Consider the following 16,741-nt stretch of genomic DNA (forward strand, 5'->3'; position numbering starts at 1 on the left):
GGAAAACAGGAACAGGGCCAAGATTCCATGGAAAACAGCAGCCTAGGCCAGGGGCCCCCTCCCCCATATCCCCTGTCACCTTTCTCTGAGCATGTTCCATGAACATGAGTCCCCTAGTAACCAAAACCTGATTGTTGGGAAGTAAAGAAGCATGTCTTCGTTTAAATTTACATTTCCCAGAAATAATTTGACCATGGCACATTCTGCAAACACCCATCACTATTCCATGGATTGGGTATTCTAAAAACCTCATTTTGGGAAAGGCTCTTCTCCTCTAGGAAGTCCTCTTAATTGCTTCAACCAATTCACTTCCCCCTTCCTGTTTTACGGCTTTGATCATACAGGTAGATACCTATATGAGTCATTCTGAACTAGTCAGCCTCTAAGGCAGGTGCAAAGGGCAGCTACATCTAGCTTGCCTCGAAAGGAACAAGTACCATGTGAGAGAGAAATACAGCACCTTGCCTGGCTCTGTGGCCCAGCCCTGATGGGTCTTCCAGAATCAGCTGTGAGGAAGGTGGTATGATTCAGGAGTCTTTTTCTCAGCTACAGCCCCAAACAAGCTCTGGGAAGAGCATCACTCACTATGGTCACTGTTTCCTCCTCTTATAAAGGGCAGCTAGGAGCTATGGTGCCAACTTAAAAAAAGATATCCTATTCCCTGGGCACTGTGCAGGCACTTTCAGTCATTCTCAGGGAACCCTCCACTGAAGCAGACAGAGCCTATCACCGACCCTTTTGGGTGAGAGGAGCTGGTCACCTTGCTCAAATCCATAGTCATTCAGAGCAAGGACTAGCAGCCTTCCTGCTCATCTTCAGCTCGGGCATATTCGTCCTCCACTGGACCCCAGAGCAACTGATCTTGGGCCAGAGCTGGGAACCAAGAACAAGTAGGTTTTAGTGTTTGTGTGTTTGCACTTGACCTGTCTTTAACTGTGAGGGAACTCCTGTGTTCCTCTTTTGCTCCAAGCAATCCGAGCCCCCCAAGGTAACCCTCCAACCAGTCATTTGGGGCTTTTTTTCCTGCTGTCTCTTGACTATACATACTCACTCAAACCACTTTGCAACTGGAATAATATTTATTTTTTTTTTTACTTGGCAAAAAGTCAAGTGCTACATTTTTAAAAACAAAATCTCAAACAATCAAACATATTACCCATCACAGAAGAGGGTCTGGCAACAGTACAAAACATCCTACTTAAGATCTTTTTTTTTTTTAATATACAAGTTGGTTTAAAATGATAGAAGTTCTGTGAGAACTAAGAAATCTACAGCTTGTAGTTTAATAATAGAAAAAAAATTAAGACAATTAAAAGATCTATAGTATCCAGCATTTTACTTAATTCCCTGTTTATAGCACCTATTTCTCTAGGTTAGAAGATGAGAATTCTAGAACCTGTGGTGTGCACCTGGTGTATCACCAAGATAGGGTGGGTTGCTGTCTCCCTTCCCCACCAGCCCCCATTATCAAGGAGAAGGCACTCTTTTTTTCAATCTCCCCACTTAGACCCAGAGCAGAGGGGGATAACTGGGAGAGCAATTTAGAAACTAGAGTGCAAGAATAAATATGACTTTTCCTTTCCCCGGGATGGGCTGTTGACAGAAGCAGAGTATGTGCTTAGAATGGAGGAGGAATCTGGGGGTGGGAACAGCTGCTATCTGCAACATGATGCGTAAAAAGCAAGGAATAACTGGACATCATGGTCAATCAGTTGCCTGCAAGTTTCAAAACCTCAGACTAAACACAGTTCAAGGGAGGAACAAATTACTAGTCACATCAATGCTTTTACATGCACAATGTTGCTGGCTATAGGCCACCCATCACCATCCCAGGGCTGAGCCAACAAAGTGGGAGAGGTGGCTTCAACTCCAGCCCCACTGTAGTAAGAAAATGAACATTCCACACATGAAGCACTCGCTACACACAGATAAACCCCCTGCTTACCCCCACCCTCCTGGACTGAACCCAGTTTAGAAAAGAAAAGCAAAACCCATTGGGGAGATTAGAAGAAAGGCAAAGGAGAAGTTTCTCCCCAAAGCCAAGGGGACTGAGTATGTGAATCTTAGCAGACTTAAGGCCCCCCTGCTCCAGGCCCCTGAGATACCAGATCAGGTCTTGTTTGAAGAAGGAAAAGGAAGGCTGGGATGGGGATTCTTGGTATACCAAGTTCTGCCAAGCCTTCTGCAGCCTCCAGAACTGCATCCGGATGGAGACCCTGATATTTTAAGGGAGTGGCCACTGGCTAAGCAGATGGGAAATTAAAGTGGAAATGACACACAGAAGTATTCTCACCTGGGGAACACAAAGTTGGGAAGTTGGGTAGGGGACGGATCATTCCGGAGTCCTGGGATGAGCGTCACTAGGAAGCCTGCAATCTAATTCAAAGGGTTTTCCTGGTGGTGATTGTTTTTCTTTCTGTTTTTACTTCCTATAATCAGTGCTGTTAGACTTTTAAAAAACAAGATAAAGACTAGTCCCAAAGCTGACTCTGTGAATAAAGTTGTTTTTTTTTATATAAATATTTTAATTACAAGTAATTCTTACTCCAGGTAATTTCAGTGACACACGGTGTTTGCAGGCACCCAAGTTCTCTCTCTCTCTCTCTCTCTCACACACACACACACACACACAGCCCCCAAACTTTCACAGAAAGTCTGACAGCAACCACATAATTATAAAGGAGCCCTACCTCTCAAGAATGAAGTAAGGGTGAGAATGAGTATGCCAGCCTAAAGAAGCGAAAGGGGAGAGTGTGTGTCACTTAAAGAAAAAATAAGAATTAACAATGTTTGGTTGAGAAGCCAGAAAGAAAAAAGACAGGAAAATTCGGATTACCAAAAGCAAAAGAAAAAAACCAACAACAAAAACACTTCAGATTTCTGTACAGGGCTTCCTGTCAAGTGCCTAAGCCATAGGCAAACTCTCGTGTTCCCACTAAAATGAGGGCCTCACACAGTTGGAAGAAAATCAAAAGAAACAAGAAAACTAAGGATGGAAGTTAGTGTAAATCTCTGCATTTTGGGAGAGAGTTAGTTGTCATTAACTCCAGAGCCCGGCATAGTTTCCATGGAGCCCTGAAGGGAGCGGTCCTCCTGCCACAAAGAGTTTCGTTCCGGACGAGTCATAGCAGTGGGTGTAAACAGCATTGGGGAAGAAATCAATGTCCGAAAAGTAATTCCTCCAGGTTTCATCATGATTCTACGGGAAGAAAACGAGACTCTGTTAGCACCTCTAGGCCATGGGGCAGAGAAAAGGATAGAAAGGGACAGGAATGCCTTCTGGTCTTAAGAGAAGAGGGTCCTGCATCTAATCTGATGTCAGGAGACTCTGGTGCTCATGGGAATTGGAGCCTCATTTTTCCAAATGAACATTAGGGAGGAACTGAACAGGCTGAAGAACCGCTATATCAACCTAAGGTCTCAGGACAGCCAGAACCAAACTTTTTAGTAATTCAATGGCAGCCACAATGGGTGGATCCTTCACCTTCCTGCTCCATTATCACCTGGGGGGAATCCCAATTAGCGTATCTTACTGGGCTTCAAGTTTTCTCATGGACATGTAGACACAGAAGCAAAATCAAGGGAAAGTGCCTTTCTCTGCTCTAAGGAGTGCCTCTTACCATTGAAAAAGTATGTGGGTAGCTGATTTATCAGTGGGGGTGGGAGCAGGTGGGTAGACTGAGGAAAATTTTTCTGTCACTATTCAGTAACCATGTCAGGCAGGGGCTTACTCACCAGCCAGCCTCTGCCAGTAGTTAATTTAAGATTCTCCCCTGCTAGTCTGGGCTTGGACCCGTAACAAGCTGAGAGCCTCTCTTCCAGGAATCTCTGAGCTCGGATGTCATAGAACAGCAGGGAACCCTGCCCTGTGCCCACAGTGATGATGTGCTCATAAAAGCTCACCGACCGGATCCCTGAGAGAGAGAAAAGTAAAGGGCAATGAGTAGGGAGAGCACACACTGACAGTCTGCTAACCTGTATTTCTCTGGCACTGAGTTCACATGGCACCTCCAAATACCAGACAGCCTTTCCCAGGTCTACATGGCAAGTTAAGCTCATGTGAAAGCCTGAGAACCCTGGTGCCACAATGCCCATTCATACACTAACAGGAACCCTTCCATAAGCCCTAGAGAAGTACCAGAGGCCTGGTGATTCCTAAGATGCCTTTGGCCTAAGACCTTAAGTGTACCTGGAACCTCCCTCCCCTAGACTCACTATGGAGTCATCTTTCATAACTCTAAACTCTCCTTCAGTATGTTTCCAACCTATACTGAAACAGGGTAATCTGCATATTTACAAATCATTATATTAAAAAGGACTTCTTCCTATCTGACCTAAAACCACTACCATGGCACTGCAAGAGGTCTTTATCTGGTATTGCATCTGTGGATCAAATAAGTGCATGGGATTCAAAGATGTCTCTTGGCACATAAGAGGTGCTTGATAATATCTGTGGAATCAGTATTTCCTTATTAGGCTACTCCTGTAATAATAACCAAATCTCATAAAGCTTTTTTTTTTAAGATTTTATTTTAGGGGTGCCTGGGTGGCTCAGTTGGTTAAACATCAGACTCTTGATCTCAGCTCAGGTCCTGATCTCAGGGCTTTAAGTTCAGGCCCTGCGTTGGGCTCCATGTTGGGCATGGAGCCTACTTAAAAAAAAATCTTTTATTTAATTTTTAATTTTTTAAGATTTTTAAATTTTTTTTAAAGATTTTATTTATTTATTTGAAAAGAGAGAGAATGAGAGAGAGAGAGAGAGCGCGCGCACGCGTGCACACGAGATGGGGGAGGGTCAGAGGGAGAAGCAGACTCCCTGCTGAGCAGGGAGCCTGATGCGAGACTAGATCCCGGGACTCCAGGATCATGACCTGAGCCGAAGGCAGTCGTTTAACCTACTGAGCCACGCAGGCACCCCAAGATTTTTTAATTTTTTAAAAAATCTCTCTACCCAACATGGGGCTCAAACTCACAATCCCAAAACAAGAATCGCATGCTACATCGACTGAGCTAGCCAGATACCCCTAAAGATTTTATTTTTAAGTAATCTCTATACCCAATATGGTACTTGAACCTAGAACTCGGAGGTCAAGAGTTGCATGCTCCACCAGCTGAGCCCGCCAGGCGCCCCTCTTTTTCATTGTAGACATTATTCCAGCCAAGCCTATTTATTCTTCCCCTTACAACTCTCACTGCACACATTATTCTCTCTGTTCTGCACCATGAGTGTCTTAACTATAATTGAAAACAAACCCCAAACAAAAGCCACTTTTGCAGTATCTGCATGAAAATAAACACTACTTGGAAGAGAGAGGCTAAATTGTAAACCATATTGTGCCTTTTAGGACTTCCAGGATAATACAGCCACATTTTTGCCTGAGAAGGGGAACAGTGAGATGAAGAAAATATACTTTGTTGGGGTGCCTGGGTGGCTCAGTCATTAAGCGTCTGCCTTCGGCTCAGGTCATGATCCCAGGGTCCTGGGATCGAGCCCCGCATCGGGTTCTCTGCTCCGCGGGAAGCCTGCTTCTCCCTCTCCCACTCCCCCTGCTTGTGTTCCCTCTCTCACTGTGTCTCTGTCAAATAAATAAATAAAATCTTAAAAAAAAAAAAGAAATATACTTTGTTAACCTGAATGATCTAGATTCTAGTCTATGGCTGTTATCCCACCAATCTGTATGATGTTGAGCACGTTATTTAACTGCTCTGGGTCTCAGTCTCCTCATCTATAAAACAGGGTTAACACTAACCTTACCTTTTCCTACCTGCTTCCCACAGGGTTCTGGGTAAGATGAAGTAAGTTGGCAGATAAAGATATTTTGAAATCTTAAAGTACAGTACAAACATAAGTCTTTTTATTCCTTGATAAAGAAAGAGTGTTCTCAGAGAAAATATGTTATAAAAGATGGGAGGCTGAAGCTAAATTCACCCAGTGGTCAGAACTAAACTAAGTATTTTCTTCAGCTTTACTGAGGTATAATTGACAAACGATACACTGCACATATTTAAAGTACACAATTTAAAGTTTTAACATATATATATATATCCACGACACTACCACCACAATCAAAATAACGAATATATCCACCATCCTCAAAAGTTTCCTCATGCCCTCAGTAAACTCCTCCTCACTGCACATCATCCCTTAGCATAAATGAATTTTACAGTTCAGGCAGGGCATGAGCAAAAAATTACCACAGGACAGAAAGTCAAGATCTGTGAAAGAATATGAAAACCATCAATATCCTGACTATTGGTTTCCACTAAAGGCTTCACGTGGCCACAAATTTGCCTGTGGTGGCTTGAAGCTCTGCTGCCATTTGCAGGTTTTTAAGCTCCCTTCTTGCGTTACCAAACACCTCCACCAGGTTTCATAACCATCACTATACTTGTTTGGAAACCAATGTAGAAACTGAAAGTCAAAACCTATTTCCGGGCGCCTGGGTGGCTCAGTCGTTAAGCGTCTGCCTTCGGCTCAGGTCATGATCCCAGGGTCCTGGGATCGAGTTCCGCATCGGGCTCCCTGTTCGGAGGGAAGCCTGCTTCTCCCTCTCCCACTCCCCCTGCTTGTGTTTCTGCTCTCGCTGTCTCTCTCTGTGTCAAATAAATAAATAAAATCTTTAAAAAAAAAAAAAAAAACCTATTTGCAATGCAGCTATAAGCCTCAGGGGCATAGTGGGACTCCTTTTTTTTTTTGGTGCAAAATGGTGGTTTATTAAAGCACAGGGACAGGACCCATGGGCAGAAAGAGCTGCTGCCCCAGGGTCTTGAGGAGTGGCTGATTATAGACTCAGGAGTTGGGGGAAGGAAAAGGGAGGTTTCAAAAGAACTTTCATATGTTAAAGAGGACTGACCTATAAGATAGCAGAGGTCTTGCCATTCTCAAGTTAAGATTGTTTTCCCCTCTAGCAAGGTATTAATATTAAGATAGTTGGGAGATCCCTGGAAGAATGTCACTCATGTCCCACCTAGGAGTGGGGGGTTGGGGGAGGTTGCAGGGTGTCAGCTTATGCTTTGTCTTCAGCTAGCCTTCTGCTCCCTCATCATTTCCCCCCTGAACAATTTTCTTTTTTTTTTAAGATTTTATTTATTTGACAGAGAGAGAGACAGCAAGAGAGGGAACGCAAGCAGAGGGAGTGGGAGAGGGAGAAGCAGGCCTCCCGCCGAGCAGGGAGCCCGATGTGGGGCTCGATCCCAGGACCCCGGGATGATGACCTGAGCCGAAGGCAGACGCTTAACGACTGAGCCACCCAGGCGCACCCCCCTGAACAATTTTGACCCTTAAATCTTTAAGGTTGTTGAAGGTGGAAGGTCTCATCTTCTGTAACATCTTCCTGCTGAATAGGGGCCATACCAGGACTCTTACCACTGCCTCGCTCCCTGGAGCAAACAGACTTGACGTTGTATGATGGCTGCCGTGGATCCAAGAAGGAGACATGAGCTTGGGAGCCCACTGCATATACTGACCATTCACTACCATAGGCCAGGCACACATTCTCACGGCAATACGGTAGTTTGGTGGAGAGGAGCTGAAACAGAGAAAGGAGTGATGCATCCATGGTTCCTAGTTAGATGCCCAATTCTGTGGGCTTCCTTCATAGACAAGCCACACAAAGTCAGAGACAAAAAGACAAAAATAATGTCCTGTTCCATCACTAAGTAAGTAAGAGAAAGAGAGGGTGATTGTAATATGCAATTAAGATCTCAGTACTTGAAGAGGGCTGATTAGGGAAAAAGATTAAGCTGGAATTAAATAATCAGAAGCAGAAAGGCCTAGACCTACAGCTTATTTCCAGGAATAACCCCTGGGCACTAAAGCCAAGGTCACACTCTGTTCTCTGCCATGACCCTCTCTACCACCCTCCTCACTGCTCTTCAGATAAAGGGGCTGATTTCTGGCTACCCTCAGCCTAGCTTCCCAATTGTACGGGAGTTGTACACTACAAAAAGCCCACTCACGGGACTGGCTCAACCTCAGCTAACAACACTCAGCCTGAACCCTGGATCCTTCTCATTCAGCCAATCTTTAGTGGCTGCCTACTGCATGTAAGGTACCAAGCAAGGTCAGTGGAGCTCAAAGGCTGCTTGACATGAAAGAGTCAGTAATTCCTGGAGCTATGCTTCCTCTTGAGAAAGAGTCTACCACAGAAGCAATAAGCAGCAAAGGCCTTTGGGACAAGAAGAGGGACTCACAGGTCTGACTTTATGCAGAGGTTGCTTGTAAAGATTATCAATATTCTCAATACCTATTATTTCAGAGATAGTTTATCTTAGTTTAATTGGTTTTCAGTTACCGGTGATATCTAACTTCTAGGTTTTCCTGCCCTTTCAACATGCCAAATGGTCAATAATCCATAAGCAAATACTTAAATGCCTTGTGGACTGGAGGATGGCAAGCTAAAGGAGTCTCTCAGCAAGTCCTTGCAATGTGAAAGATTCTCCCCCTCCGATCTCTTTAAATGACTTTTAAGAGAGGCCTGTCAGACTCAGAATTCCATGCACTGTGCATTAACATGCCCAGACCTTTGGAAAACTGGTGCTTTAGGCAAGGATGCAAAGGCTCAGAGAGAATAAAAGGACTTTAACCAAAAGGTGAATTTTTAGGTAAAACCACTAAGTCATGTTCATCACACCTTAGACAGTGTATTTTCAGCCTTCCAGAGATGAAAATAACCATCCAGAGATACTGCTCCCAGTTCCTACAAGAGCAATGAAAAACAGGTTATATTTCAATCTGTAGCAACTAATAAACAGTAGTATGCAAGGGAAGATCTTGAAGGTTGGGGTCCTCCCATTCTTCATTCATTCTTATCCCCTGGGGGCCAGGGATTGTCAGCTCATCATCTCATTCTATGGAATGCAGCTGGACAGCATATTAAATCAAGGTTGCTTTTTGGGAGAACTCAAGAAGGAAGCCAGGTTCTAGCAGTAATGTAAACACCCATGATTCCAAAAGCTCTTACTATGCAATCATTCCCATGACATCCCATTGGATAGTTCCAGCAGAACACACACATGAAGGACAGTTTCATAAATGGCAGTATGAGAGCTTCTATGAGTGGAGGATCTAAATCTATCTCAAGGCCATAATTATGGCCAGGAGATAGGAGATTAAGGGAACTACCCTTCAAAATGTGGCCTGATTCTGATTTGGGGAGCTCTTCTCCTCCTTTGGCTCTGAGTCCCCATCCCAACATTCTACTTAATATCCCCCGTTTCAGATCTGACTCAATGACTAGTTAAGACCTGCTGGCAGGTTGAGAAGAGGCAGTGAAGAATGAAAAGAAACTGAATACCAAAGAGAAAAAAGCGATCGTTTTTAGAGGCATGTATGAAAATCACACCCAAAATAGAGCACCTGCAAAGGCATGTGCAAATGAGAGACAGTCAAATCAGAGTGGCCCTAGGTGAACTCTGAGAAGCTGACCCACAAATATGGACCCTCCAGAAAAATACTGCAGAGCTCAATCCAAGGGATGGGTTCCATAATCTCAGTTGTAATTTTTTACCAGCAACCCTCAGCCTTCAATCCTCCATGGGCTCAGAACTAAGCTATGTTAGCAAGGACTGACTTGGAAGGAGAAGCCAAGTGCCAAGATGTAAGTCCAGAAGCTGAAGCAAGAGAAAGACACTTCCTCTTTGACGAGCTCATACCTTGTTCTTGTTGTTGAAGGCCAGAGCCCGGACCTTGCAGTTGTCAGGGTTTGTGTCCTCCTTGGGAATGTCCTTTAAGGCCTTGTGAGTAATGTGAGCATACACAGGGACCCGCGACACATTGTGCCTTGCATCACTTTTGGTCAACACATCGTCTGTCACCTCCCAGAGTCCCATAGAGCCATCACGTGAGCCTACAGGGCAAGGAGATCACAGATGTCAGACATACCCAACTCTCTATGGGACAGTCCTAAAGAAACCAAGATGTGCTTTCTTAGTCTAACTCTTTGTACATCATCCTCATGTGTGCTAAAGCTTGGTCAGGTGGCCCACTGCAAAACAGAGAACAGTATACATTAACAGCTACAAGAGGAATGATTCAACTAAGATGTAGGAGCTAAAATATAACCTTTAGGCTTTGGTGAGATTTTTTAAGAGAGAGTACTATATAGTTTGAGAAAGCTCAGTAATTTTCCAAGCCAAATGCTTAGGTCACTTGGGCATGCATGCACAGGTGATGTCTGTTGGGCAGTAGGGTTTGGGACCCTCCACCTTAAATCAGTGGTGCTTAATCTCTTCTGACTATATACCTCTGAGAGACCTAGGAATGTTAAAGACCCCTTTCTCTAGAGAAATACGCAAAACACCACATTGTACATTCAATTTCAGTGAGGTTCATGAACCTCTTGAAGGCTTTCCATGGATCCACAGGGAACATAATTCCCATGTTAGAAATGACTGTATGGGGCACCTGGGTCAGTTGGTACAGCATGCCACTCTTGATCTCGGGGTCCTGAGTTCACGCCCCATGTTGGGTGCAGAGATTACTTAAAAAAATAAATAAAGACTGTTCTACATAAAATGAATACTTAAATAGTAGTTTTCCTTAGCACACAATAATGAAGTACTTAATTCCTTTCCAGGGGCACCTGGGTGGCTCAGCTGGTTAACCATCCCACTCCTGATCTCAGCTCAGGTCTTGATCTCAGGGTCCTGAGTTCAAGCCCCGCACTGGGCTCCACGCTGGGCGTGGAGCCTACTTAAAAATAACAAATAAATAGATAGATAAAATAAGTAAAAATAAAATTCCTTGCCAGTAAAGTTATCTGCCAACTCTCCTTTAGACTAGAAGGTGCCCTTCCCAACACTGTAAATCTCCTGAATGCTTAGTAGTAAAATTTATCTAACGCGAGAGAAATATCATCCAATTTGTTTGCATCATAAGGCTTATGGGCAGGGATTCAAAGCAGAGGTTTTGTTACATGTGAAATCTAGAAAAGGGCCGAGAGAAGGACACATCTGGAGAACTATGCATGGTTTATTATGCAAATTAAAAAATAAAACTACACAAGTTTTATTATGAAAAATTCAAGCATATTGAAATCAACTGAAAGAATTTTACAATGAACTGTGCAATTACATCTACATTCTACAATCAACATTTTATTATACTTGGCACATTTTTATATTCATCCCTCTGTATGATCCCATTTTAACCAACTAAAAAAATATGTACTGAAAAATGACTGGCAAGATATATTTCAAAATATTAACAGTGGTTATCCCTGGGTAGAGATATTGAAGATAATTCTTACTGCCTTTTTTGTTTTTCTGTATTAAAAAAATTTCTTATGGGGGCGCTTGGGTGGCTCAGTTGGTTAAGCGTCTGCCTTCCACTCAGGTCATGATCTCAGGGTCTTGGGATCAAGTCCCGCACTGGGCTCCCTGCTCAGCAGAGAGCCTGCTTTTCCCTCCCTCTGCTACTCCCCCTGCTTGTGCTTTCTGTCAAATAAATAAATCTTAAAATATATGTATAAAAAATTTATGATAAACACATATTACTTTTATAATAAGGAAAAAATTATTTTTAAAATATTTTATCCACCTATTTGCCAGAGAAAGAGAGAGAGGTGCGCATGCATGAGCGCACAAGCAGGGGGAGTGGAAGGCAGAATGAGAAGCAGGCTCCCTGCAGAGAGCCTGATGTGGGACTTGATCCCAGGACCCTGAGATCATGACCTGAGCCAAAGGCAGATGCCTAACCAACTGAGCCACCCAGGTGTCCCAGAAAAATTTATTTAAAGAACTAGTTTGGCAGCATCATGAAGACTGGATTGGAGAAGACAAGAATAGAAGCAGAGAAAAAATATGGAAGGTATTAGGGGTAATTCAAGATATAGATGATGAGCATGCTAACAGAGAAGACAGAGAAGAAACTGTATCTAAGAAGTTTTTTTTGTTATGTTTTTCCTACTTATTGAAGTATAAGTGAAATACAATGTTTATAAGAGATATTTCAGAAAACAGTATCAATGTGGCTTGGTAATCAAAGGAGACAAGATCCTAAGAGGAGTCTTAGTTTTCTGGCCGTGTACCTGTGTGGAAGGTAGAAGCAGTCACAAATGTATGCCAATGGGGGAGAGGGGATATCGGAAGAAAGATGATGAGTATGAATATGCTGAGTCTGAGGTAGAATGTTCAGGGGTTAATACTCATCATCAAGTCTAAATATTAACATCGGTTAACAAGTATTGAGCATTTTCTTTTTTGTTGTTCTTTTTTTTTTTTAGAGAGAGAGGGCAAGAGGGGCAGAGGGAGGGGGAGAGAGAAAATCTTAAGCACAAGCCACGCCCAGCACAGAGCCCTACGTGAGGCTCAATCTCACAACCCTGAGATCATGACCTGGGCTGAAATCAAGAGACACTTAACTGACTGAGCCACCCAGGCGCCCCTGAGCATTTTCAAAACAGCAGCCACTATGCTATATTTCCTCTAATCTTCTCAATGACCCTCTGAAGTATCCATGTTACAGATGAGGAAAACCAAATCTCAAAAAGCTTAAGTAACTTGCCCAAGACCACAGTGCTACTAAGTGGTAGGACCAGGATTCAAATTAGACCTCTAATATCAGAGCCAATGTTCTTAAAACCTGCTACACTGTTGAGAAAATGTAGACTTGGGAGTTATCAGCCTGAAAACAGATGTTGGCAGGTTATCTGAAGGAGATGGGAGGCTCCCAAAGCAAAGCCAAGTCCTGCCTCCCAACAACCACATTTAATACAGGTTACTGTCATACTGAGCAAGGAGCCTGACGTGGGACTCGATCCCAGGACTCTGGGCACTAATCCCTATTATAAAGGTGACATGGGGGCACTTGGGTGGCTTAGTCAATTAAGCGTCTGCCTTCTACTCGGGTCATGATCCTGAAGTCCTGGGGTCGAGCCCCGCATCGGGCTCCCTGCTCAGCGAGGAGTCTGCTTCTCCCTCTGCCCTCACCCTGCTCTTGTGCTATCAAATAAATAAAATCTTTTTTATTTTTATTTTTATTTTTTAAGATTTTATTTATTTGACAGAGAGGGAACATAAGCAGGGGGAAAGTTCTTGGAAAGAACTGAAAGAAGAAATATTTATGTTCTCTTAGCTTTGTTAGTAGCAGTTGTTTGTTTTTTTATTTAAAATGTTAGTTAACATACAGTGCAATATTGGCTTCTGGAGTAGATGTTTGTTTGTTTTTAAGTTTCATTTGTTTAAGTAATCTCTACACCCAGCGTGGGGCTTGAACTCATGGCCCCAAGTTCAAGAGTCACATGCTTTTCTGACAGAGCCAGCCAGGCGCCCCTGTTGGTAGCAGTTCTAAGTATGGGCTTTGAAATCAGATCTGGATTCAGATCCTGATTCCACCTGTCACTATTTGTGTGGCCTTTGGCAGGTTATTATAACCTCTCAGAATTTAAATTTTCTCATTTGTGAAATGAGGCTAATAATGCAAACCTTTTAGTACTGTTCTGAAGATTATATGAAATAACGTACGTGAGGCACTTAATTTAGCTACTATTATGATTATTTTTATTTGGGAATCCAGAACTGGGGGATAGTAATTTTATATATGGGTCCTGAGCAAAACTGGTTAGCACTGTGAGCCTACTTTCTAGGCTGCTGTGGGTATCCAGAAAGCATTTGTGTATCTCTAGATTACCTTCTCTACACTCATTTCCATATATTTTTTTCTGATGTCTACCACTGGGAAAGAAATTCCCCCAATCCTGTACAGCTTTCATCAACAAGAAACACACTATATAGTTGTACAGAAAATAACTACTCCTAATACTTTATATCAACAATGTCAAAACACTTTCACAACCACTGTCACAATGAAGCCCCACAAAAATGTTGTGGCTAACATGCTGTCACACATCCTTTTGGGAACAAGGCAGAGTACGAATAATAAATGAAGAATGCTGGTAACTCCTCTTTCCAGATCAGGAATATACAAGGGAAATGACTTACCCAAGGACACACAGTAAGTAAGAGAAAGAGCCAATATTGGTAATAAGATCTCCTGGCCAATGGTCTGTTTACTGGGCTACTTCCAATCACACTACTATACCTTTCAACTTTTAGCCTCCCTCCCTCCCTGCCACATCAAAACTCCATACAAAAGGTCAATTTTACCAGACACTGCCATAGTATCACTGATCCATGCAATGGAAAAGATCCAGTCCTTGTGTCCATCCTTGGAGAGGAGTGAACGGTAGAGAGAGAGGGCGGAAAAAAAAAAGAAATTAGTAAAAAAGGATTACAACTCACACTCTTGAAAAGCATACAGTCTGACTGAAAATATCTTTGTAAAAATTATAATTCTGATCTCTGATGATCTTAACCCATAGGGCAGGATCCCACAATTTTTAACTTCTATCTTGAGGAGCTCAAAGCTGGAATGAAACTGGCATTCCTATGGGCAATGAACATGTCTGGTAGACACAGAGCTCTGGCCTTCTACATCTGGACGTCTTATTTTGGGCTCCTACGTACAATCACCCACCTCTATCCCTCTAACCTCATCCTACCACTCTCCTCCGTGCTTCCTGGTACAACAGCTATACCCTACCTCTTCACTGTTCCTCCTGTCTGGAACTCTTTTCCTCCAGACATCAACATGACTTGCACTCACTCTCACTTCTTCTGTCTCCCTACTCAAATGTCATTCTTACCAATGAGGACTTCCCTGACCATTTTCTGAAATAGCATTCTCCACCACTCTCTCTATCCCTTTAATCTGCCTTTACTCTTCTCCAGCACTTATCACACTCTGACATACTGCTGGTAAATATTTACTGATCTATGTAATGGTTTATATGTCTCCCTCCACTAGAATGCAGGCTTCAAGAGGTGGGGAGCTTTATCTGTTTTATTCACTGCATGCCCCAGTGTCTAAAACAATGCCTGGACATAAAAAGCTCAATAAATAGTTGAATGATTTAATAAACTTTGCTCTCTGACTATGGGCAGTGGGAGATGTATGGACACTGGATTAAAACACCAACCCACTGCTGCTGGCCCCCAAAGTATGCCGCTCACCGCTTTATCAAACACACGCGCTCTCTGTCAATATACCTCCCTATGGGGGGAGTTCAGTCTTCATTCTGATATTTCTAACCTCACACCTCACCCCTATACCCTTGTAGTCAGCAGAAATCTAGAGGAAACTATTCCTTCCCAGGGGGCATGTGGGAGGAGGGTCCAAGTTACCTGCCATGCTCTGCTAAAAAACAAAGCTACCTCTAACTACAGTTACTGGGGAAACTTACATCACCCACACACACAGGATCTAGTGTAGGCAGCCGGTAGATGGCAAGACTGTTGGGGTTGTCTCCTCCAGTGGCTAACAGAGTTCTAGAGGGATTCAGCTCGATGGCATGGATGCCACAGCCCTGCTGGGTCACACCTCCAGGCTCCCGGTCCTTCAGAATGGGAATCTTGGTGATCTGGCTTGTCTGCACGTCCACCACAAAGAGCTACAAGAAAATGGACACAGAAGCTGACAGTTTCTCTTTCATGTGGCTAATGCTGGGTATAAACACCCATTCACTCAATTATCCATCAAACTTTAATTAATGTCTACTACATGTTAGACCCTGGGAAATATTAAAGGCATAGTCAGGGCTATTAGTCAAATGAAATGTGAAAATAAGAAAATACAACAGAGACAGGCATAATACGTTACATGAACACAGATTAGCAAGCAGTAAATTCTGCCTGGGATTTAAAGACAGCTTCAAAGACGACGAGCATTAGACTATGGACCTAAAGAACCTGACTAAAGGTTTTCTGCCAGTTTGGACGTATTTTATATATCTAATTCTCATCTACCCATGCACAGAAACTTATAAACAAAACAATTCCCGGGCGCCTGGGTGGCTCAGTTGGTTAAGCGACTGCCTTCGGCTCAGGTCACGGTCCCGGAGTCCTGGGATCGAGTCCCACATCGGGCTCCCGGCTCAGCGGGGACCCTGCTTCTCCCTCTGACCCTCTCCCCTCTCATGCTGTTTCTCTCTCTCTCTCAAATAAATAAATAAATAAAATCTTAAAAAAAAAAAAATTTCCCAGAACCCATCACAACTACTATTAAATGTTCTTTAATGTAGTAATAAACATTAGGTCTGCTGGAGTGACTGGAGACATGACAAGGTAAGAGTTATCTGTAGCACACACACCATTCTCTTCTATGCCTCCATGTCTTTGTCATGCTGCTGCTTCTGCCTGAAATGCTCTTCTCCACCTCTTTTCCAACCTAACCCCTTTCTACTCTGCAAGATTTAACTCAGAGAAACATTTTATTGAAAAGATCAGACTCAGAGAAAGAACATTTCTGAGTCTTTATTAAACTCTTTATGGGATTAAATGATTCACTCTCTCATTCATTCAGTACCAACTAAAATACCAAGTACTGTTCTGGGTGCTAACAATGTGACCATGAACAAGAGAGAAACAATCTGTATCCTCATATACCTTAGTCTAGGAAGTTAGCTTAAAATCCTCTCAGCAATTCTTGTGATGAAGCCAAATCATGTCAAATCTTTATATAAAGTAACCTACTGCTTGCACAGGAGAGATCTATGAAAGAAGAAACTATTCTTTCAGTTGGCTCCTTCCTCTCATCCTCTTTCTCATCACCTCTCTGGACAATTGCAACTGGTCTTTGCGCCTTCAGGCAAGGCTACCATCAAAACTATTCTCTATACTGTATTAGTCATCTTCATAAAAATGGCAATCCTCCCAATGTCAGTTAAAAATATCCATAGGTGGG

The 16,741-nt window shown here is 43.1% G+C and overlaps 1 protein-coding gene across 1 annotated transcript in view; it reads right to left on the minus strand.

Annotated features, from left to right (window-relative positions):
- Nucleotides 1-1,060: 1,060 nt before the first annotated feature.
- The window catches only part of DCAF12 (DDB1 and CUL4 associated factor 12), a 34,166-nt gene continuing 18,485 nt past the window's right edge, over nt 1,061-16,741 (minus strand). Inside the window, exons 3-9 of the mRNA XM_036069578.2 lie at nt 15,243-15,449; nt 14,107-14,167; nt 9,655-9,848; nt 8,634-8,699; nt 7,367-7,529; nt 3,736-3,914; nt 1,061-3,199 (exon numbers count right to left, since the gene is read on the minus strand). Coding sequence (XP_035925471.1) covers nt 3,041-3,199; nt 3,736-3,914; nt 7,367-7,529; nt 8,634-8,699; nt 9,655-9,848; nt 14,107-14,167; nt 15,243-15,449 — 1,029 coding nt within the window. The 3' untranslated portion in view covers nt 1,061-3,040. The remainder of the gene's footprint in view (nt 3,200-3,735; nt 3,915-7,366; nt 7,530-8,633; nt 8,700-9,654; nt 9,849-14,106; nt 14,168-15,242; nt 15,450-16,741) is intronic.

Source organism: Halichoerus grypus, chromosome 14 (genome assembly GCF_964656455.1).
Source record: "Halichoerus grypus chromosome 14, mHalGry1.hap1.1, whole genome shotgun sequence".
Taxonomy (NCBI): domain Eukaryota; kingdom Metazoa; phylum Chordata; class Mammalia; order Carnivora; family Phocidae; genus Halichoerus; species Halichoerus grypus.